Here is a 23,339-nt window from a genome sequence, read left to right on the forward strand (position 1 = left end):
GGAAATGAGTATCTCAATTCAGTGCATAATACCAAATAATACATGCTCATATAGTCACACAACATGCTCCTAGGTATTCTAAAAGTGAACATTCATTTAAACACACACATGACATATCAACAGCAGCCACAAACAATATCATCTTCACATAATCAAACAAATGGAGATTGGTCTGTAGATCACCAAAACCTTGGACAAGCCATCCTCACACATGGCGCATCCCCTCATAACATGTGCACCAGGGAGCCGATCCCCCCATAAATGGCCGACCGATCTAATCCTCACTTGACCAGCCCTCTCAATATTTTTCTATTCCCTCTTTTCTTTTCCATTACCAACAGGAGGCCACCCCGAGGTTTTCTATATAATATATAAAATCAAATGCACACGGGGGCGCCGATCTCCCTATACATGGCCGATGGTATCATAGACCGCCCTCAGAAACCTACAGTGACCCACTTCATCTCAATTCCACACAAACAATGCACATCATTATCACAACACGTGTAATCAAGAAGTACAATTAAATGCAAGTACATCAAACAATTAAATACTATAATGCAAGTGCACAAATAGACATTCATATGCAAATACAAATAAACATAAAAGCAACAAATGCTAATATAATAATTGGTACTTGGAAAATAAATAAATAAATAGACAACCGTTATATAATAATGATTTACGTATAATGCAAATAGTATGTGCTGTCTATTGTTATTTACAATGATGGATGAGGAAAGCCATAATTTGGATTCTAACTTGTTGGAGCTATGACGAACTAAAGTGATTCTAATGAAATGAAATTGGAAGGAGAGGTAAGAATTAAATAAAACATTCTCCTAAATAATAATAAAGGATTATCCTAAATAAATCTTACAACTTATTTACAAGTAAAATTAATATAGATTCTGTCAAAATTTCGGCAAAACCTCCCCTAAAAATTGGATGAAACCATCTGCTTAAAACTACAATTCAATAATATATTCTTAAAGCCCATCCATCGGGCAATTTACAACAACTAATCACATCCGCCATAACCATTATTCATTCATATTCTTAGTTTATCAAAATGCTATATAATTACATTATCAACATAAAAAAACCACAAATAGTTATTTTTCCCTTATAGTGAACAGCTCAACTCATCCATATTTGAGCTACATGTTAGTACATTCTTTTACTAATAACTAAATTGCATTTTAATTAAAAAGAGTAGTTACTTGTTCTTAGGTTTATAATTTATACTTGGCAAGTATTAAAGTTCAAGGTTATATTTATATAGAACTAAAACTTCCTCAACTTTAACTCACAACAGTAATCGATTCTAGTTAAACTAAATTAACAATTATCTAATTAACTGACTAAGTCTTTCTAAGGTAACGCTAACTACTATTTCATCCATTTCTGCGATTTTTCAGCTTAGAAGCCTGTGTACCAAATTTGCAATACTTCTTAGTTTATTAACTATTCTTAGTTTACTAACTCTGTTTCCACATATCTGGAATTAAGTAGCTAAACAATTCTATGTAGTTTCTGATTATTAGCTGCCTTGTAACAGGTCAGTTATGCAATACAAGGATAACTGAGTTCTGGACATTTTCGATTTTAAAAGTCTACACACAAAATAAACTAACGAACGATTTAACTATTAACCGAGGTCAGGTTGCAATTCTAATTGCATAGCAGAGTGACGCCGGCCACCGTCAACGTCCACAGTGGCCGGAGGGTGGCAGGCCCAAAATCTCGCCATCATACATCAAACCAAAGCAAGATTTATAAGGAGTTCAATTTTGCGATCAAACTCTAAAGAAAATACCATATTGTAACAAATCCTCAAATTTCACAACTTCAAAACCTAACATTTCAAAGTCCTTCAATTTCTAAGCCTAAAGCTAAACTAATCTAAAGAATACTGAGTAGAAGCAGAAATGACTAGCTTTCGATTTACCTTAGTGAAAGAAACTACCGGAAAGAGGTTGGCTCGCCGAAAAATCGAAGAAGGGAAGCTATCTAATCCTCACAGCTTCGATTTGCGCTATTGGAGGTCTGTTCGGTGAGAAGGAAATAGTCAGCGGCAAAAGAGGAACATACCAATAGCAGTCTTGCGGATTGGGACTCGCCGGAAGTCGGAAAAGCGGGTCGGAAGAGGCTAGCGTCACCACAGGAGAGAGAGCATCTATTCGTCCTAGTCAAGCTCCAATCGGCGAAAGGGAGGCCGGAACTGAGATCGCCAGTGTCCAGGAAGTCGATCGCCACCTAGTTTCGTCGGTTTGGTGGCCGGAAATCTGATCGGAAAAAGGGAGGGGGAAATGGCAGTCTGCGATCGAGAAGAGGAGGTTTCAAGCTTAGAATTAAAGCATATTTTATAATAAAAATCTAGACAATTTATTTGTTATGTTTGAATTAATATTTTATTTGTATAAATTAAAAATTAAAAATTAAAATAATTAAAAATATGAAATGTGTTTAAAAGATATTTTCCATCCCTCTCTCACCAAATATCCCTCTCAGTCTATTTAACATTGAAAAACACTAAACAGAAAAGGGCAAATAATTCAATGCTCTTACCAATAATAGCATTTGCAGTAATAAATTTGAATCTGCTTCATTCTTGTATTAACAAACTACAACAGAATATGTAATTCAGGCTTATAGGAGCCAAAAATTCAGGCTTCTCATGTGGTAATGAGTATTTTTCAGATGACTTGTAAAATTGAGAAGCTGCTTTTATTTGCAAATACATGGAAATCCAAATTTCTTACGGACTTGGTGTAGCAAACATTCCTGGAGAATTTTTGGTCTAAATGCTTGTCGTAAACTCAATAAATACATATCCAAATCGAACTCACTGTCTTTTATTCATAAGCAAACTTCAAACCATGGCATATCTAAAATAAGTTTTACCTATTACTTGTTAATGGAATAGACGACCAAATAACAACTTGGAAAAAGTATCATACACAAAGTAATAACATGACAACACAAACTGCTCAGTATGATGAAAAAGCCTTCCTCGCCAATAAGGATTGACATGAAGAATAGTGATGACCCCCACAAGGAAAATTGCAAAAGATACTGAGAAGCTTACGAAAAAGACCAAATGGTCAATCTCATACCATTTTCCATCTTCTGGTTCTGCATATGGCATTGGTGATGAATTCAGTGACTCGTGATTGCATTTTTTCTCCACCTGAGATCCGCAGAGAAATGGATTTCCCTCAAAGCTTCTATTGTCGAAAGTATTAAAATGTCGTTCGTCTGGAATTCTACCTGATAAATTGTTGTGAGCCACAGAGAATACCCCTAGGGAGTCTAGAGCAGCTAAGCCATAAGGAATTTCTCTACTTAAATTATTATAAGACAAGTCTAAACTCTCTAATGATGTAAGATTCGAGAATGTTTCCGGAATCGATCCTATCAATTGATTATAGGATAAGTTCAAGGAATGAATCTGAAACAGCTTCCCTAGCTCAACTGGAATCTCACCTGTTAGTTTATTTTGCGACAAATCTAATCCAGACATGAGGTTGAGAATATGACCCTTATAATTGTAAGGCATACGTTTTGTAACAAACTCAATTTTTGGGTCGACTATCATATAGTTTTCTACCTTTTCGTAAGACCAATCGAAGCCCAGGACACCATTAGAGTGAAGGTTACGTACTAAGTGAACAAACGTTAATTGTGTTTCAAACAGATCACCATCAACTTTCGTCCTTCCAAAGGAGAGATTATATAAACAGTTGGGTATGGAGCCAGAAAAAGAGTTTCTTGAAAGATCTAAGAGGTTGAGCTCATTTAGTTCACACAGCCAATTCGGAATGCAACCATTTAAATAATTTCCTCCCAATAGAAGAGCCCGTAATTTTGGAAATGTACCGAATTTATTGTGAATGTTGCCTGAGAGGCTGTTATCTTTCAAGTTTAATACCAACCGTCCTGATTGGTTGAGAAAATCATTTGGTATTGATCCAGTCAACCTGTTACCTTGCAAATTTATGTACCTTGTTTTTTCAAATTCTGAAGGAATCTTGAAACAAGAAGGCAATGATCCAGAAAAGTTGTTATAGGAGAGGTCTACGTAAATAGCTGAAAAAAATTTACATGATACTTCACCTATGAAAGAATTATGAGAAAGGTTTACATGATCCAAACTTATGTTGTTCATCCGGCGTGGAATCTCACCATGAAATCTATTGTTACTCAGATCTAATACTGATAGCATAGAGAACTGGGTGACTGAAATGCTTGATAGAGTTCCCATAAAACTATTGTCATTTAAATGCAAAGACTGTAAAGAAGTAAGGTTAAATCGGGCAGTGAATATTTCGCCATGGAAGTTATTATGAGATAGCTTTATAATTTCCAAAGAAGTGCAACTCGAAATCATTTTCTCCGGTGCTTCACCTGAGAAGCTGTTAAAAGACAAATCCAAGCTTCTCAATTTACAGTTGTCACTGGGCGAGAAAAGAAAATCGCCTTGAAAGTGATTTTTAGATAAATTGAGAATCGCAATGTTAGGAAACAGGCTTTCGCCAATTTCTTGAAGCTGTCCTTGGAAGAGATTGACTGAGACATCCAAATTTAAAATATTGAAACTAGAGGATGATGGTAAATGAAATGGACCAATGAAACTATTGTTCCTTAAGCTCAGGTAGGCTAGTTCTGTATTGTTGTCAAGCAACCAAACTGGAAACGTTTCATTTATTTTGTTGTCAGATAAGTCCACCATTTCTAATCTGAACTGATGATAGAGAAACTCAGGAATACGAGAGAGATAGCAATTTTGAAGGACAAGAACCTTTAACTGAAATGATGGAACCCAACCAGGATATTCTGTCTCAACCTCAATTTTGATGTCACCGAAGTCGACCACCTCAAGGTGAGAATGGTTAGCAAATAAGTAGAAAGAGAATGATCCATCAAAAAGATTTTGTCTAAGATCAATGTACTTGAGGGATTTGAGACTAGATATCCAAGATGAAGGAACATGCCCTGTGAAATTGTTGTTGGATAGAACCAAGTATCTAACTGATGTCAAATTGTATAGACAAAGAGGGAAATTGCCTCCAAACATATTAAAGGCTAAGTTTAATTCTTAAGTCTCTTCAAGCCGCACAAACCTGTGAAAACAATAGGATTAACCATCTCTGCTGTGATTAAATTAAGTCTCCCAAATGTTGAATAAATAAATAAATAAAAATAAATAATTCTATCCAATCGATGCTTTTCACTTAAACGAGGGAATAGATTTGAGTTGTTTTAGATTTCACATAAATTTAAGCAATCACCAATAATTCAAGTCTGGTTAAAATTTAAGTTTACCTTACTTTACTTCCAAACCCTCCAAATAACCTCTATCCAAACAAAGGTAAGAGTTTATTAGTATTTTTAAACGTGGCTTGCATGTCTTTATATGTAATCTTCTATTAAATTTTCTAATTAAGAAATATTTATTTTTATTTTAATATTAGAATATTTTTTAATCTTAATATTAAGTTGAAATATTAGTCATCATTATATTATAATAATTATTTTAAGGACTGAAATTGAAGACAAACATTAGTTCGTTTAATGTAATATAATTATTATGTCTAATATCCATATGTTAAATAAAGAAATCTATCTTTATTAGTTGACTAATGAATTTCTCATTCGTTTAATGTTTATTACGTTCATTTCTTCATTATCAGCTATCTTGTTGTATCATTGTCATCTAACCTGGTTTTCATTGGATAATTTTATTATTCAACTGATATGAATTTAATGTTTGATCTGAATCTGCAAGTATTTTTGTTATTGATTTAGCATAAAATTGTAAATAATTTTTTTAAAAGTAATAATAAAAATATAACTTAAGCAAAACATTTTTTTTTTGAAAAGAAACATAACAATTATTTAAATAATATCAATTACTTGCCGCGAGCGAAGTGCGGAATTTCGATTAGTATATATATGAAAACTGAAATAGAAAAAAAATTTCAAAACATTCTCTCCATTCAGCTTTCTATTTTTCTTTTTTTAGGCATTTTTAGAATTTTATTTTATTTTTCTACAGTTTGATTGCATGTTGAATGTATTTTCAAAGTTTAACAGGTATGTATAAATTATTACGAATTCGAAGTTTTTAAAATTCTTTTATCATATCTAACTATTATTTTTAATATAATTACATTTAGATAATTACAATTTTAAAAATTTTAAAAATTTTTATTTATTTATATCTATATAAATATGTCTACCTCTATATATATATCGATACTTTTTTTTAGCAATCTGGTAGTCGCTATTTCAGGTATTTTTACAACCATTTGTTTATAAATTATGGTTTTGCACTTGATCATGTCATGTTATTTATGGACTTTTCTATCTTATTTTGGTCTTCCTCAACTGCGCCATCAATTATTGTATTTTTCTTTTTGTTTTTTTTAGAATTTTGGTTTTAGTTGTTTGTATTTTGATTGGCCACATATTTAAATTTTTTAAATCTCAAATAATTTGATTTTTTTGAACATATAAATAAATAACTATTAAATATTCTGTCAAAAAAAAACTAAATATTAAATATTATTATAATTAAAACTTTATTTAAAATATTTCAGTTATTTTTATTCTCAAAAAAAAACTTTATAAAAATAAAATATAATTCATAAATCACAAATATCAATTATTTTTATGAAAAACGTTAACCAAAAAATATTATTAAAATGTTTAATAGTTTAATTGATGAATAAAAATTATTTGTATTTTTTATGAATTTATCTCTAACTCAAGCTCTAATACATTCTATTACTTAAATCCTAATCAATACTCTCTTAAACATCAAATTTAAATCTAAAAGTATTGTGGAAATTTTTTTTTTTTTTTTGGATACATGGAAACAAATCAATTTAATTTTGATGTTTGTTAAAACGTTAACACAAAAATATTATTACAATATTTAATAGTTTAAGTGATGTTTTTGTTTATTTATTTTATACTAATTATGTTAATGATATTAAATTTTAAACATATGTGAGTAGTAAAGAATTATTAAAGTAATGATGAGACAATATATAAATAAAGACATAAACAAAAATCTCATTTTTTATAATTAAAATTTATATAAAAACATTGGATAAAAATATTTCAGGAATTCTTCTTTTATTGTATATTCTTTTTTAAAATTTCAAATAATTAATTAGCTACTAAGCATATTTTTGGTCTAATCTAAAGGAGTAGGGTTATGTCTCTCCTTGTTTCATTGAGACTGTTTTGTTTGATGATATTTGTTAATGAATACCATTTTCCTTTCAAAAAAAAAAAAAAAAAAATTTGCTAAGTGATGTTTATTTAGAAAGACTAACATTTCAACAAAATAAATATTTTAGTTCAATTAGGAATACTTATGTATAATAAAAAAAAATAAAGAATAAATATTTTAAATCAATTAAGGATTCTTAAACTCAAATAGAAGGTTATATATAAAAAAGGACAAAAATTTTAATTCAACTATAAATTCTAATATTTTGTGAAAGAAAGAGTAATATTTCTAATTAGAAAGATAACATTTGAATGGAATTAAATCATGAGTATATTCAACGAGTACAAGCAACATGCAATGCATGTTTAATAAAACTAGTTAGCATAATAACAAGAAATTTTCACTTATTTTATCCATCAAGAAGAGTCTTTTAATTAGACTAATGTCGTATATAAATTAGACTTGTCTAGAACCCGTATACGAGCCCATTCATAAATGAAACTAATTAAAATAAATATTTTGCAAAAATTGTTCTCAACAATATCCTTTAATTTCTAAGAGCAAACGGAAATAGACAAAACAGTAACGGAACATAAGAAAATTTCAACTCCACTTGGAAATCGAAATAAAGGTAAATAAAAACCAAAATAAAAGCATGTATAAAATGGCTCAAATGGTTCAAATGGCTCTATACTATGGTTCAAATGAGAAACCAAAAACGTAATGATGGGAATGGGACCATTACTTTATACTAACATTTAGATGGGAAAATGAAAAATATTAAAAGATTAGCCATAAGCTAACAAATCTTTAATATACTTACTTGACAAGGAGCCATTAAACCTGTTGCCACATAAAGATAATACTTTGAGAGAAGGAGGTGCCCACTTATATGGTGGAAGAGTACCATTGATATGATTCCAACTCAAATCTAAAATCTCCAAACTTTTAAAAGCTATAAAATCTGAAAAAAGAAAGTAAAAATAATTAAAATATCAAAGCTATTAAGTACTTAAATGGAATTTTAATGTTCTGATACTAACGTAGATCATTTTTCCTAATACACATTATTATCTCTCAAAAACTTTATTCACTATAATTTTTACAAATTTACTTATGATGATAATCAGATATCAAAGTGGCCTAGAGAGTTATGTGAATATTTTGAAAGACTTATTAAGTCCAAATGTTCAACAAAAAAAAAAATGATATACATGCATGATATTAATTTAATATTTCTAATTAAATAGATAATATTTGAATGAAATTAAATCACGGCTCATAACTGGGTCTAGATAAATTAATCTCATGTATATATTAATAGAATGTTTATAAACACTAGCTTTTAAAGACTTATAAAAAATAGTACTATTAATCCACAAATGGCTTTCTATATGTTTGGGAACTATAAGATGAAATGTGAAGATTTAATTAGTATTAAATCCATTATGGTAGGAGTTATTCTCGTTCTACTATATATCCTTTGTGATACTATTACGTTAACTACTTTACTTTCAATTGTCATTAAAGTTAAGCCTTAAACAAGGAGCAAACGGAAATGGACAAAATAGTAATGGGACATAGGAAAACTTCAACCCCGTTTGAAAATGAAATAAAGGTAAATAAAAATCAAAATAAAGAAGAGAATGACGTAAAATTCTTCCTTTCCAAATTCCCAAAATAAAAACTGCTAACCTTAGCTTTACTATTATCTTTTTCTCTCCACTTAAAAAATAAAAAAATAAAAAAAAAACTAAATTTCAAATGGTAATTGCTACGTTGAAAATGAATGATCTAAACTATATAAAGGTTTAATTTTTACTTTTTTAGGCTATAGGTTTAGTTGTATGAAATGCGCAAAACTTTATACTAAGGTTCAAATGGCTCCAATGATAAATACGAAAACAAAAACGTAATGATGGGAATGGGACCATTACTTCATACTAACATTTAGATGGGAAAATTGTCACGACCTATTTCCATGGGCCGGACCGGCATTAGGACCCAGGAAAGCTTAAGGCTTCCGAGGCCCGTAGTAAGCCTGAATCACTAAAATCTATTATTTCAATATATATTTCAAACATTCAGCCTATATTAATATGAAAAATATACCTCAAAATTTTTATTATATCTCGGCCCAATTTATCATCTTCAACGTTTCACAGTTCGAGCCCATCTACAATACAACACATTTTTAATATGGGCTAACAGAATTACTTCATTTGTATTACTACACGACTAGATGTATGTAAATTCTACAACCGCGGAGTCACTAACTGTTTGTTATACATAGTTTCTTATACATATAATTACATAGCAATATAATTAAACTTCTTTATATACAAAAAAATTGAGAATTGAGTCTTAGAACGTACCAATTGGGAATCGGGCGACGATTCCGTGATCAGCGTGAAGAGAGGAACATTCTGTCTCTCGGGGCCTCGCCGGCCGGTCACCGGACCGCCGCCGCCGTGCACGGTGGCCGGAAAGTCGCGAATGCCCAGAAAGTTGCAAGGTTACCACCACCCGACTCCAATTTTCGTGAGGATTCCAAATCTACAATCAGTTTGTTGAGCTAGTGGCTCGTTTGGCCGGAACAAGCCCGGCAGTCCCTTCCTTGCCGGCGATCATGGTGTTTTCGATTTCTTCCACTAAGACTGTCGTTTATTGGATGGAAAACGTTCACACAGGATGGAGGAGTCGATCGGAGCTCACCTTGAAGCTTCACGTCGCCGGAATCGCTCGATCTCGCCGGAGTTGCAGCTGCGTCGCGAAGAAGATGAGGCCATATTTGCGCCACTGGAGGTCCGATCGGAGCGAGGGAAGACTGGAATCGTGCCCAGTATCGCCAAAGGAATCGATCGCCACTTCCTTCTTATCGAACGGTGGCCGGAAGCGAGAAGGAGAGGGAAGAGGAGGAGCTGTCGCGCGCGCAGGAAGAAGAAGGGGAAGAAGAAAGAAAAGAGAAAGAAAGGCGGTTCTAGAAAAATCTGGGTCATTTCGGTTCGATTCGAACCGGTTTGATTCAATTCAGCGATTTAGCTCGATTTTTATTTTGTTATTTGGTTTTTCACTTGGTTTTTAGGTTATTCGCGTGGTTTCGAAAATTAATTTGATTTCTAGGTCCGGTTCGATTTATTTTTAATTATTTTACTTAGGTTCCTTAACTTTTTCCCCATTTACTCAACAAAAATTACAAATATTAATAGAAATGATATTTGATTTTAGGATAATTAATTTATATATATTCATAATAGATTAAATTGCTGAAGTTTCATATTATTTCTTGAAAATTTTAACTGTTTTCAAATCCAAACTTCTGATGATATATTTGGGCTTAGGCCCAACTCGCAAACTTGGGCTCGAATTGGGATTTTTATTCTAATTGCAGCCCACACGATCAAAATTTCTGATTTTTGATTTAATAAAAATTCAGAGGTTTCGAAAATAAAAATTCGGGGTGTTTCAATCTCTCCCCCTTAAGACAATTCGTCCTCGAATTGGAATCTAGTAGGAGAAAGTAAGCATAGACACATAGGGAATTTCAAAGTCATAAGAAATTACTTCCAATACCAAGGACACAGCTCAAGAGTGAAGAATATGAACCGAGGAAAGAAAAGGGTTAGGTATTCTAATTGTAATTCTATCGCCAACCATCCTATTTAGTGCCACCTGGCTGAAGTTTATGAGAAGCTTAAGCTTATTACCTAAGTTTCCAATTACTATATTCAGACAGCTACTGAAATCTTGAGAAAATCTTTCTTTGAATAAAATTTTTATCTTAAAACCGGTTTAGCAGTAAGTTGCACATTTATATGTGTAGATATACATATATATTCAAGACTATATAATTCATTTGAAAATTTAAACATTCCTTCATGAAAACCAAGCGTATAATCTTACAAAGAGCGATTAATTGAAATTTGATTTTATTTATAGTGATAAAAATTATCTCATTTAATTTACATATATACTTACTAAAACTCTTATTGCTCAAAAATTCAAAAGCTTATTACTTTAATTCAAAACTTTAAGAAAAATTGTTTGCGACTTCCGTTGTCGATTATATCATAGGGCACTTCGAAATTACTGTCTTTGTTTCTCATCTATACAAATTCGATTGTCCTCATAATATCTTTACCATAGACTAGCTCATCTGATATATAGCTCCTAGATCACTGCAGCCCCTAGCTATTTCACTCCTATAAAAATTTTCACTCCTTCCACTTAACTGCCGGCGTCTCTTTCTCGTACTTATTCCTTAAGTTATCTTAATACTTACCACTAAAATCGACCTTCATAATAACATCTTTCAATAGTTCGAATTTCAGTTAATAACCCAAATCTCATTTGATAGCCTTCCATTGTGCTTATGTTGCCTATTAATCCATTCTAGATATATTAGAGTATTCTTATTAATTGTTTTGTCTATTAATCATCGTTAATCGTGATCTGTCTAATCACCAACATTTCAATCTAAAACTTATCTAACACTCAAATATCGCATCAAATCAATCTCATAGACTAGAATTTTCTAAACTATAGCCTTAAACATTTATTAAAAGTCTTAATTAGCCATACGTCTACCTATCACTAACTTGAGTCAACTTTATATTTAACTTACCTATCTCATTTGTCCTTAATCAATCAATATCCTCTTATTCAAGTCGAGTAAGATATTTATAAATTACTCTAAGTTGTCTACCACTTGCTCCTAACATATATTACTCTTTGCTATATATACCATTTCTGTACCCTTAAACCATTCAAGTCCATTCCTAATGTTATCCCTACCATTTATTTTGCAACCTAGCTTCTAAACTAAAGTTGTCTCCTCAAACTTTTCCAACGTTTGTGTCCTTAATTCAAGTACTAATTGTCTACTTTCTTATTATTAACATCACCATTTCTCATTATTACTTTTTATCTGGTTCTTTTCAAAACATTCTTTTTAAGTTCTAACCACACTCATGATCAACTCACCTTGTTATTTCATCTAACTGGCCCCGTGATATAAATAGACAACTTATGAAAATAACGTTTTACATAATTAATCAATTTCAGATTATTTGTCATAACATAATTTAAATTCAAAATCAAAATGGGGTTTTAAATTTAAATATCAAATATCAAGTAAATAAAATAATTAAAAAGATTATCTTTTGAATAAATTCTAAAAAAAATTCAGTAGCTGAGCTGAATATTTGATTAGATATTCTTAGTTACCTTAAGATTACTTCCTATGTTTATAAATCTGCCCCACAAATGAAAATCCTCTTATACTCTACACACTCTTACTTACCGATAGGAATAGAGGTCACATGAAAGGTAGTGTACTGGGTGATCAGGCCAATCCACTACCATCCAGGTATTGCTCTATTCCCTATCCTAAGGGTTGATACCAACTCTGGCCCTTATAGGTATTGCGATGGATTCATCCTATTGTCCACTACTTTCACTTTAATCCTCAATTAATTCTTCTATAGTTTATTGATTTTTTTTTTATGATAGGTGTAGGTTTTTCCACCTCATAGGGTCTAGTGCGTCCACCATCCCTAGGGAGGAAAATCACAAAGTTTCCTTCCTTATGTTGGTTACGGCCGATCCCAACATAAAGAAATTTCCTATACTCCGCAGTTGTGTCCTAGCACCTTAACCTAAGCTCTGATACCAACTTTGTCACGACCCATTTCCATGGGCCGGACCGGCACTAGGGCCCAGGTAAGCTTAAGGCCCCCGAGGCCCGTAGTAAGCCTGAATCACTAAAATCTATTATTTCAATATATATTTCAAACATTCAGCCTATATTAATATGAAAAATATACCTCAAAATTTTTATTATATCTCGGCCCAATTTATCATCTTCAACGTTTCACAGTTTGAGCCCATCTACAATACAACACATTTTTAATATGGGCTAACAGAATTACTTCATTTGTATTACTACACGACTAGATGTATGTAAATTCTACAACCGCGGAGTCACTAACTGTTTGTTATACATAGTTTCTTATACATATAATTACATAGCAATATAATTAAACTTCTTTATATACAAAAAAAATTGAGAATTGAGTCTTAGAACGTACCAATTGGGAATCGGGCGACGATTCCGTGATCAGTGTGAAGAGAGGAACATTTTGTCTCTCGGGGCCTCGCCGGAGTGTCGCCGGCCGGTCACCGGACCGCCGCCGCCCGCCGCCATGCACGGTGGCCGGAAAGTCGCGAATGCCCAGAAAGTTGCAAGGTTACCACCACCCGACTCCAATTTTCGTGAGGATTCCAAATCTACAATCAGTTTGTTGAGCTAGTGGCTCGTTTGGCCGGAACAAGCTCGACAGTCCCTTCCTTGCCGGCAATCATGGTGTTTTCGATTTCTTCCACTAAGACTGTCGTTTATTGGATGGAAAACGTTCACACAGGATGGAGGAGTCGATCGGAGCTCACCTTGAAGCTTCACGTCGCCGGAATCGCTCGATCTCGCCGGAGTTGCAGCTGCGTCGCGAAGAAGATGAGGCCATATTTGCGCCACTGGAGGTCCGATCAGAGCGAGGGAAGACTGGAATCGTGCCCAGTATCGCCAAAGGAATCGATCGCCACTTCCTTCTTGTCGAACGGTGGCCTGAAGCGAGAAGGAGAGGGAAGAGGAGGAGCTGTCGCGCGCGCAGGAAGAAGAAGGGGAAGAAGAAAGAAAAGAGAAAGAAAGGCAGTTCTAGAAAAATCTGGGTCATTTCGGTTCGGTTCGAACCGGTTTGATTCAATTCAGCGATTTAGCTCAATTTTTATTTTGTTATTTGGTTTTTCACTTGGTTTTTAGGTTATTCGCGTGGTTTCGAAAATTAATTTGATTTCTAGGTCCGGTTCGATTTATTTTTAATTATTTTACTGAGGTTCCTTAACTTTTTCTCCATTTACTCAACAAAAATTACAAATATTAATAGAAATGATATTTGATTTTAGGATAATTAATTTATATATATTCATAATAGATTAAATTGCTGAAGTTTCATATTATTTCTTGAAAATTTTAACTGTTTTCAAATCCAAACTTCTGATGATATATTTGGGCTTAGGCCCAACTCGCAAACTTGGGCTCGAATTGGGATTTTTATTCTAATTGCAGCCCACACGATCAAAATTTCTGATTTTTGATTTAATAAAAATTCAGAGGTTTCGAAAATAAAAATTTGGGGTGTTTCAAAAATGAAAAATATTAAAAGATTAGCCATAAGCTAACAAATCTTTAATATACTTACTTGACAAGGAGCCATTAAACCTGTTGCCACATAAAGATAATACTTTGAGAGAAGGAGGTGCCCACTTATATGGTGGAAGAGTACCATTGATATGATTCCAACTCAAATCTAAAATCTCCAAACTTTTAAAAGCTATAAAATCTGAAAAAAGAAAGTAAAAATAATTAAAATATCAAAGCTATTAAGTACTTAAATGGAATTTTAATGTTCTGATACTAACGTAGATCATTTTTCCTAATACACATTATTATCTCTCAAAAACTTTATTCACTATAATTTTTACAAATTTACTTATGATGATAATCAGATATCAAAGTGGCCTAGAGAGTTATGTGAATATTTTGAAAGACTTATTAAGTCCAAATGTTCAACAAAAAAAAATGATATACATGCATGATATTAATTTAATATTTCTAATTAAATAGATAATATTTGAATGAAATTAAATCACGGCTCATAACTGGGTCTAGATAAATTAATCTCATGTATATATTAATAGAATGTTTATAAACACTAGCTTTTAAAGACTTATAAAAAATAGTACTATTAATCCACAAATGGCTTTCTATATGTTTGGGAACTATAAGATGAAATGTGAAGATTTAATTAGTATTAAATCCATTATGGTAGGAGTTATTCTCGTTCTACTATATATCCTTTGTGATACTATTACGTTAACTACTTTACTTTCAATTGTCATTAAAGTTAAGCCTTAAACAAGGAGCAAACGGAAATGGACAAAATAGTAATGGGACATAGGAAAACTTCAACCCCGTTTGAAAATGAAATAAAGGTAAATAAAAATCAAAATAAAGAAGAGAATGACGTAAAATTCTTCCTTTCCAAATTCCCAAAATAAAAACTGCTAACCTTAGCTTTACTATTATCTTTTTCTCTCCACTTAAAAAATAAAAAAATAAAAAAAAAACTAAATTTCAAATGGTAATTGCTACGTTGAAAATGAATGATCTAAACTATATAAAGGTTTAATTTTTACTTTTTTAGGCTATAGGTTTAGTTGTATGAAATGCGCAAAACTTTATACTAAGGTTCAAATGGCTCCAATGATAAATACGAAAACAAAAACGTAATGATGGGAATGGGACCATTACTTTATACTAACATTTAGATGGGAAAATGAAAAATATTAAAAGATTAGCCATAAACTAAAAAATTTTTAAATTTTAATATACTTACTTGACAAGGAGCCATTAAACCTGTTGCCACGTAAAGATAATACTTTGAGAGAAGGAGGTGCCCACATATATGGTGGAAGAGTACCATTCATAAAATTCCAACTCAAATCTAAAATCTCCAAACTTTTAAAAGCTATAAAATCTGAGAAAAGAAAGTAAAAATAATTAAAATATCAAAGCTATTAAGTACTTAAATGGAATTTTAATGTTCTGATACTAACGTAGATCATTTTTCCTAATACACATTATTATCTCTCAAAAACTTTATTCACTATAATTTTTACAATTTACTTATGATGATTCTCAGATATCAAAGTGGCTTATTTGATGCCGTCTCTTGCATGCAAAGTGATTGAAAACTCAATTGTCAATTGAATATTGCTTTCAAAAGCCAAATAATATGATAATAAGCTAATAACAATCTACAATCATATATGGAATCTAATATTTACCTTGTATTAGATTGAATCTATTGAAACTCAGATCCAATTTTTTCAAGTTTTGCAAGCTAGCCAGCTCTGAAACATGCAATGGGAAAAATAAATTAAAATTTTAGAAAAAGAGAAAAATTATTACTATTGTTGTTACACTTTAAAAAGATTATACTAAACAACAACAAGAAAAAAAAAAGAAAATGAAGGCATACTAAACAATTAGATTTGAATTTCTAATTTCTCAATGAGGGAACTCCAATATTATTTAACAAAAGCTTTTATTTAATTATTCTTTTAAATTAATTTGACATTTTGTTGAAAATAGAATTTTTTTTATATTAAAAAATTGGGAAGAATTTTTTTGAAAAGTGGGTAATATATTTTTATAATATATGGGTTGTCATAGATCCTTGTACTCCTTAATGAACAAGGCAGAGCAAGCTCAAAACGGTTTTGCAATAATATACAAGTGGGCATCCTTATGCATCATAATCATAAGTATGAACTAAAGAATAGGAAAGAGAAGGGCTATTCAGATAACTATGTTTAAAATTATATGGGTTGTTATAGGCCTAGCAATGATTTTGGTGGGAAAAAAAATATATGTTTAAAATTTTTAGAAATTATGGATTAATAGAATTCTAGATTTTTGTTTATGATTTCTCCGGCCCTAACATATCCTAATGTATTTTGAAGAAATCTGAATTTGAGTTATAGTTAATGTTCTAATCTTTTATAGCCTTACGAGGAAGTTTTAATCGCAATAACTGACTCTCATAAAAATTTTATACTTCTGCTACTTTGGAATTCTGACTTGAGTTTTAAAAGTCAAAATTTTAAAAAATCCAATTTGCCTTCTCTTAGGCTATTTCATATAAAACGGGATCCACATATATATACACACATATATTAGCACTTCAGGCCAATATATAACTTTTATTTTGGACTTAAAATGAAATTATTACAATAATTTTTCTATGTTATAGTTAATGTTCTTTTTTTTTGTTTTCATGCACCTAATTAGATTTATATTTCAATTTATGTAAAATATAATAAATAGGAATGCATTATTTATATAGTGAAAAATTAATTTTTTTCCTTAATATTGTAGCAAAAGCTGCAAAATTACTATTTTTAAGTGATTTTCTATGTAATAGCCAAATATTAGAAATTAATGTATTTTTCAAAAAAAAAATTCCAATAAATTATTTTCTGGTGAGTTATTTTCTGGAAACTAACTAAGCATAAAAAATACAATTATATGTAAGATTAAAATCCTAAAACAAACTTATCTATTGCTATAAGACAAAAAAAAAAAAAAAAAAAAAAAAAAAAAAAAAAAAAAGAAGCAATGGTTGAACTTTAAATATCAAAGTCGATGCTAAAAATTAATTCGTATACTTTAAATTAAGAAAGAAATTAAATAATTTTTATTGGGAGTATCAAATATATATATTCCAATTATGTTAAGCAGCACTAGAACGCCTTTGTTGACGATCCTTTATTCCGACAATATCTAGGGTTCCTCGAACAATGTGATATCTCACACGGGCAACATGGTAGTAAAGAGTGGATAATATTATCAAGCATTGTTTATTTATCGTCGGTTCTTTCATTTATTTAAACTAGTGTTTTTTTTGTGAAATGCGTTGCATATTGTTATTTATTCAGTATTACTTGTTGTTTACACTCATTAATTTATTCTTATATAGTATTAAGTATGATTATAATTTTTGTCTTATATTCTCTAGATATTTATATAATATTAAGACATGATTTTCTATATAACAATCTTAAATTAAAATTTATCACTATTTAAGTAATATTCATATTACAAGTGAATAATATTTTTCTTAAACTTATTTAAACATGATAGGATAACATTGAAAGCCAAGTATATTTAATAAAATAATTATAGACGGTAACTGAAAAATTATTATTAATTATAAGATTAGACTTCAAATTTTTTGAAAATGATAAGGTTAGACTTTAATTAGCATCGATTTCTTTTAAAAAAAATTAAATAATATGATCATATGTTATTGGATGTTGATTTGAGTTCGTGAAAATCAAATAAAAGAAACAAAACTTTAAAATAAATAATAATAAAAAAGAATTCAAATATACGTGAACTTCCACGTCAACAAATTCCAATCAGTAAAAAAATGATCGTTTTGACTTTGGATTTGATACCCGTTTAGATTAATGGTATTGGGATCCGCAAATTTCTATGAATTGAAAGCTTTGAGGGCCACATTACATCTAGTTTTGATTTTTTTTTTTTTTAGAGTATTTTGTTTTGATTAATTTAGATTGAGATATAAAGATATATAGATATCGTAAAATCCTATAGTATGTGCAGTTTTTATGTTTATAGAAGAAAATCGTCCAACCTGTTTTGTAGGAATTGAAAATGATGTAATATTATATGATATTTTGACAACCAAAAAAAAAAAAAATTAAAGTGTTGTCTCTATAAATATAAAAATCGAAAAACTTAGATATAGATATATAGATAAATAGATATAAATAAAAAAATTTAAAAATTTAAAATATATATATATATATATATATATATATATATATATATATATATATATATATATATATATATATATATATAGAACATGTGAAACATATTTTTTATAGATGTTTTTATTTATTTATTTTTTTTGCTTGTTGAAGTTTATTTTAAAATTAAAATAATAATTTGTTTTTTGAAACAATTAATATCATAAATAATCAATAATTGAAAATTTAATTATAATAATATATTGAAATAATATAATAATATATTAATTTTAATGAATAAATAAAAAATATTAAAAAAAATTTATCAATTATTAAAAACTGAAACTATTATCAATTAACCAATGACTAAGGATATTTTAGAATTTCTAAACTCTTAATAAGGTTATTATAGGCGATCACATTATCTTCTCTCTCCCCTCATTCTTACTTTTATATATAGTATAAATAGATAGGTGATCCCATTATTCTCCTCTCCCCTTCCTCCCCTCATTTTCACTTTTATATATAGTATAAATAGATAGATTATCTCTTAATCCAAAAACTCGCTTCACCAATTAACACGAAAATAAGTTCAAATTACCAATACACCGCATCAATTAATTATTTATATTTAAAAAATTTCTAAAAATAAAGAGATATATTATAATGGTAAACTTAACTACTATGATTAATAACTCTTATTATAATGGTAAAATATATGATAAATGGGTGGATCTAAATTAGAAAAAAAAAAATTGTATATGAATAAATTTGAAAATTGTTTATAATTTATCCAGTGTTATAAATATTTATTTGATCGATATTTAAATAAATTAATTAAAACATACTCTCTATGTATTTTACTTTCAAATACATACCTAAACAAGAAAAAAAAGGCTCCTAAACATAGTTCCAGAGAGATCTTACTTAAAAAAAAAAAAAAAAAAAAAAAATCTTATGATATTATCATCACCACCTTCTAATTTCCCACTTCTTTTCTTTAACTCTTGCACTCTTTCATTCAATATAGAAAAACTGTAATTTAAGTAATCTCTCATAAAAATCAAAATATTTATTTATAAAAATCAAAATATTTATTTAAACCGAGAAAACCACATTCAAAGGAATCAGCTGAAATATTCATAAATCCAAAATCGAAATAAAATCTTTAATAATAGGTTGTGATAGAAAGATGTATATCAATTATAGAAAACAATTGTTTATTTGTGATTCAATCTATTGTTGAATGGTTGAGCTTTGAAACCCTTAGCCAAACAATATTTTTATATCTTTTTTTTTTTTTTTTTTGAAAAACAATATTTTTATATCTTAGTGGAAGGCATTGAGCTCCTCACGGACTAAGATCAACATAGAAAAGACGAAAGGGCTTTAGTTTTTGTTATGGTTGCTTTTTAAAGAAAGCGCCATGGAGGAAGAGTGATTGTATAAAGCGAGAGAGATTTGGATATGGAAAAGAAATTAGAGCTTTGATTTTCCGATAATTATATGCTGCATTTTATTCATTAATTTTAGGAGCTTGGGTTAAGATAACTCAAACTAGTTTGGTGGGTCCTACTTTATATTATTATATTATAATTAAATCCTATATCAAATTTAAATTTTTGGGTGACAATATATCTAAGTTTACAAGTTGGAGTACCGGAGGAACAAAGGTCATCTTAGAGTGATTTTGCAATAAGTCGCGAAGTTCACAGTATTTTTTGTAGATTAAACTTTTTTTTTTTTTTTGAGGATTTTAAAGTTTTAATTTTTGTTATAGTTTACATATAGTGGGATGGTTAGATAAATAAAAATGATAATTTTAATATTCTTTTCTCTTCTAATAATTTGAAATCTCACTTCTCTGGAGAATCTTAAATAAGTAAAATCTAAACAGAATTAGAGGAGGCTTGTTTTAATCAACTGCGGACAATGAAAATTCGATTGGGTGCCCTTGCACTTTGATCCCACCTCTCGCTTTTCATCTGTCTTCATCCAACTCTTTCTTTTTCTCTTCATTTTTGAGTTGAGGAACAAAATTCACTATTTGAATCTTCTAGCTAACTTCTAGCTAACATATTTTGGCCCACAATTATATATGTTATAATTTTTACAACTTTCAATTGAATTTATATGATTTTTGCTAATATTTATTGCATTTAAAATATATGATAGAAAATTTTAAAAAATATTAGTTGTGATAACAGTCAAATTACAAGGTAGATTAAAGAATTGTGTGAACTCTTTCAAATATTTTTTAGGAAAGTCCAGAATTTAACACTTGAATAATTTAACTAATATCAAATCTCTTGTGCAAACTCAATATTTGGTTGATTGTTACTTTCAAAAGTCAAATCATATGATAATAAGCTAATAAGCAGAAGGATTAGCATATATTTACCTTGCGTTGGTAGGGTGCCATTGAAATTATTAGAACTTAGATCCAATACTTCCAAGTTTTGCAATTTAGTTACCTCTAAACCATGCAACGGGGAAATAAATTAAAATTTCAGAAAAAGAGAAAAAAATTATTGTGAACAAAAATAATGGAAATTAAAAATGAAAGCATACCTTGATAAGGGGAGGAACCTTCCATGTCATTCACACTCAGATTCAAAATCTTAATCGATGTCATAGGAGTTACCCATGATAATATGCTTCTGTTGAATCTATTGTAGCTAAGGTCTAAAACCTTTAATTTCTTCAAATTTGATAATCTTTCCAAACCTACAATTGTAATTTTTGAGTTATTAGCCAACAAAATCAATGAATAATAATTTAAAAATATAAATATTTAATTATGGTATTGGAATTGAATATCTAATCTAACAATTCAAAAACTTTAATATTATTGAACAAAAATTCTTTGTTTTTATTTTTAAAGCTAATCTGGCATGGTTTTTGTTAATAGTAGCTTCTACATAAAACATGCCTTACATGTTGTTTACAGTTCGTTATACAAACTGTATGATTCAATTTTGTTATATAATTTTTTTTTTTTATTTATAGGACTGTAATTGAGGCTCCGTTTGTTGTACTTTCTTTTTTCATTTATCTTGTTTCCTTTTTTAAAAGTAAATAATAATATTTTTCTATAAATACATTACATTTAATTAGATCTTGATATAAATAAAATTAAAATATTGATCTTTAATTTTCTACTTATGCAATTGCCTTGATTATTGGGTAAATAATTATAGAATACTAATATAAGGATATATTAGGAAAAGTAAAAAATTTAGTGTAATTATATTAATCTATATGCAAATCATATCTAGAAAAAAATTATAGGATGAAAGAAGTTTTTTTTTTTTTTATGCCCTTAAAGAATCCAATCGTAAAATTACCGATAACAGGACACATTGAATAAAAGTATATTGGAGAAATAATAGAATAATATACTTTTATATCTAATGATTTTAGTTTTATTTTTGAGGTCAAATAACCATAAAAGTGAGCTGTACTATTAAAAAAAATTACCATTTTATTATTTCCTTCATTTCATTAAAAAATTACTCAATGTTTCCTTAATTTTCCAAAATGTCAAATGAAATTAAATAAAAAATTAAAATTCTATCAATTTTAATTGGATGGAGGTACTATTAAAAAAAGATATAGGCATTATTAGAAGTAATGAACTGAATCCTTGAAGGTAAAAATAAAAAAAAAAGAAAAAGAAAAAATAAACATTCCTTGAAAATTACAAATAAATGTTTCAAAATTTAATTTCTTATAAAAAACGTACCTTATTTTGTTTATATTTAATTCGCAAAATACTCTATTAAATGCTACACAAACTGTAATTAATGGTTGAGAATAGAATCAATAATAATTAAAATATAATCTCAAAAATACACCCTCTCGGTTTCAAAATAAGTATTTATGTTTAATTATTCTACTCACATTAGTAATTATGCTTAATTTAATTAGATGACAAAATAGGCATTTTATAAATAAATTTTTATAAAATTTAAACTATTAATTGCATTTCTTAATCTATGTGCTAAGTTAAAAAATGATACTTATTTTGAAACGAAAGAAGTATATAAAATTACATATATTTATTTCCTCCAATGTGCTAACTTAACATTTTATATTCCAAGTTGCAATTAATAGCTCTTTAATTTCATGCATGAAAAAAGAAAAAACTATAACTTATAGATATGGAGAATTAAGGTAAAGGAGTAGGATACCTTCTTTCTCAACAAAGCCACCGAAATTATTGTAAGATAAGTTGAGGCTTCTGAGCTCCTTAAAATGCTGGAAAATGGACACTTTTAGATCATAAATGTTTTCATCATAATAGTATCCTCTTAGATTGTCGAGAGAGAGATGAATGACATGAGCTGCAGTAGAATTGCAAGAGACTCTCTCCCATTCGCAACAGTTATTTTCTGGTTCATCAATCCATGAAGGGAGAATTGGAAACTTGGAACCATACTCATCGGATTCAAGAGACGCTTTGAATTGTAAGAGAGCTAATCTTTCTTCTTCAAAGCAACCATTATTTCCTATGACTTGAAACCAAAGGATCAAACATATGAGTAACCACTTCAACTCCATTTCCTTATGTTCTTATGATGTTATTTTTGTCAAAATCTCTCAAGCTTATTTATAGCTGCGAAGATATTATGTATTGTGAGGTCCAAAATAAGTATAATTCATAATTTTCTCAATTGACCAAGAAGTCATTGCA

General features: G+C 29.5%; 1 protein-coding gene across 4 annotated transcripts; it reads right to left on the minus strand.

Moving 5' to 3' along the window:
- Positions 1-1,628: 1,628 nt before the first annotated feature.
- On the minus strand, positions 1,629-23,235 carry LOC105646100 (uncharacterized). 4 transcript variants are annotated; one of them, XM_089725897.1, is made up of 9 exons: positions 22,837-23,235; positions 21,215-21,370; positions 21,045-21,119; positions 16,151-16,216; positions 15,700-15,840; positions 14,503-14,643; positions 8,070-8,210; positions 3,120-3,273; positions 2,187-2,320 (listed from the first exon to the last, which is right to left on the minus strand). In XM_089725897.1, coding segments are annotated over exons 1-9 (1,245 nt in total). In that variant the 5' UTR covers positions 23,207-23,235; the 3' UTR covers positions 2,187-2,319. The 4 variants fall into 4 exon arrangements, with proteins under 4 accessions (XP_089582026.1, XP_089582023.1, XP_089582022.1 ...); XM_089725900.1 differs by lacking the exon at positions 3,120-3,273 and having other exon boundaries at positions 1,629-2,320; XM_089725901.1 differs by lacking the exons at positions 2,187-2,320; positions 3,120-3,273 and adding an exon at positions 4,961-5,126.
- Between the last annotated feature and the right edge of the window lie 104 nt (positions 23,236-23,339).

Source organism: Jatropha curcas, chromosome 1, assembly GCF_041381405.1.
Source record: "Jatropha curcas cultivar XTBG-Jc1 chromosome 1, XTBG_Jcur_1.0, whole genome shotgun sequence".
NCBI lineage: Eukaryota > Viridiplantae > Streptophyta > Magnoliopsida > Malpighiales > Euphorbiaceae > Jatropha > Jatropha curcas.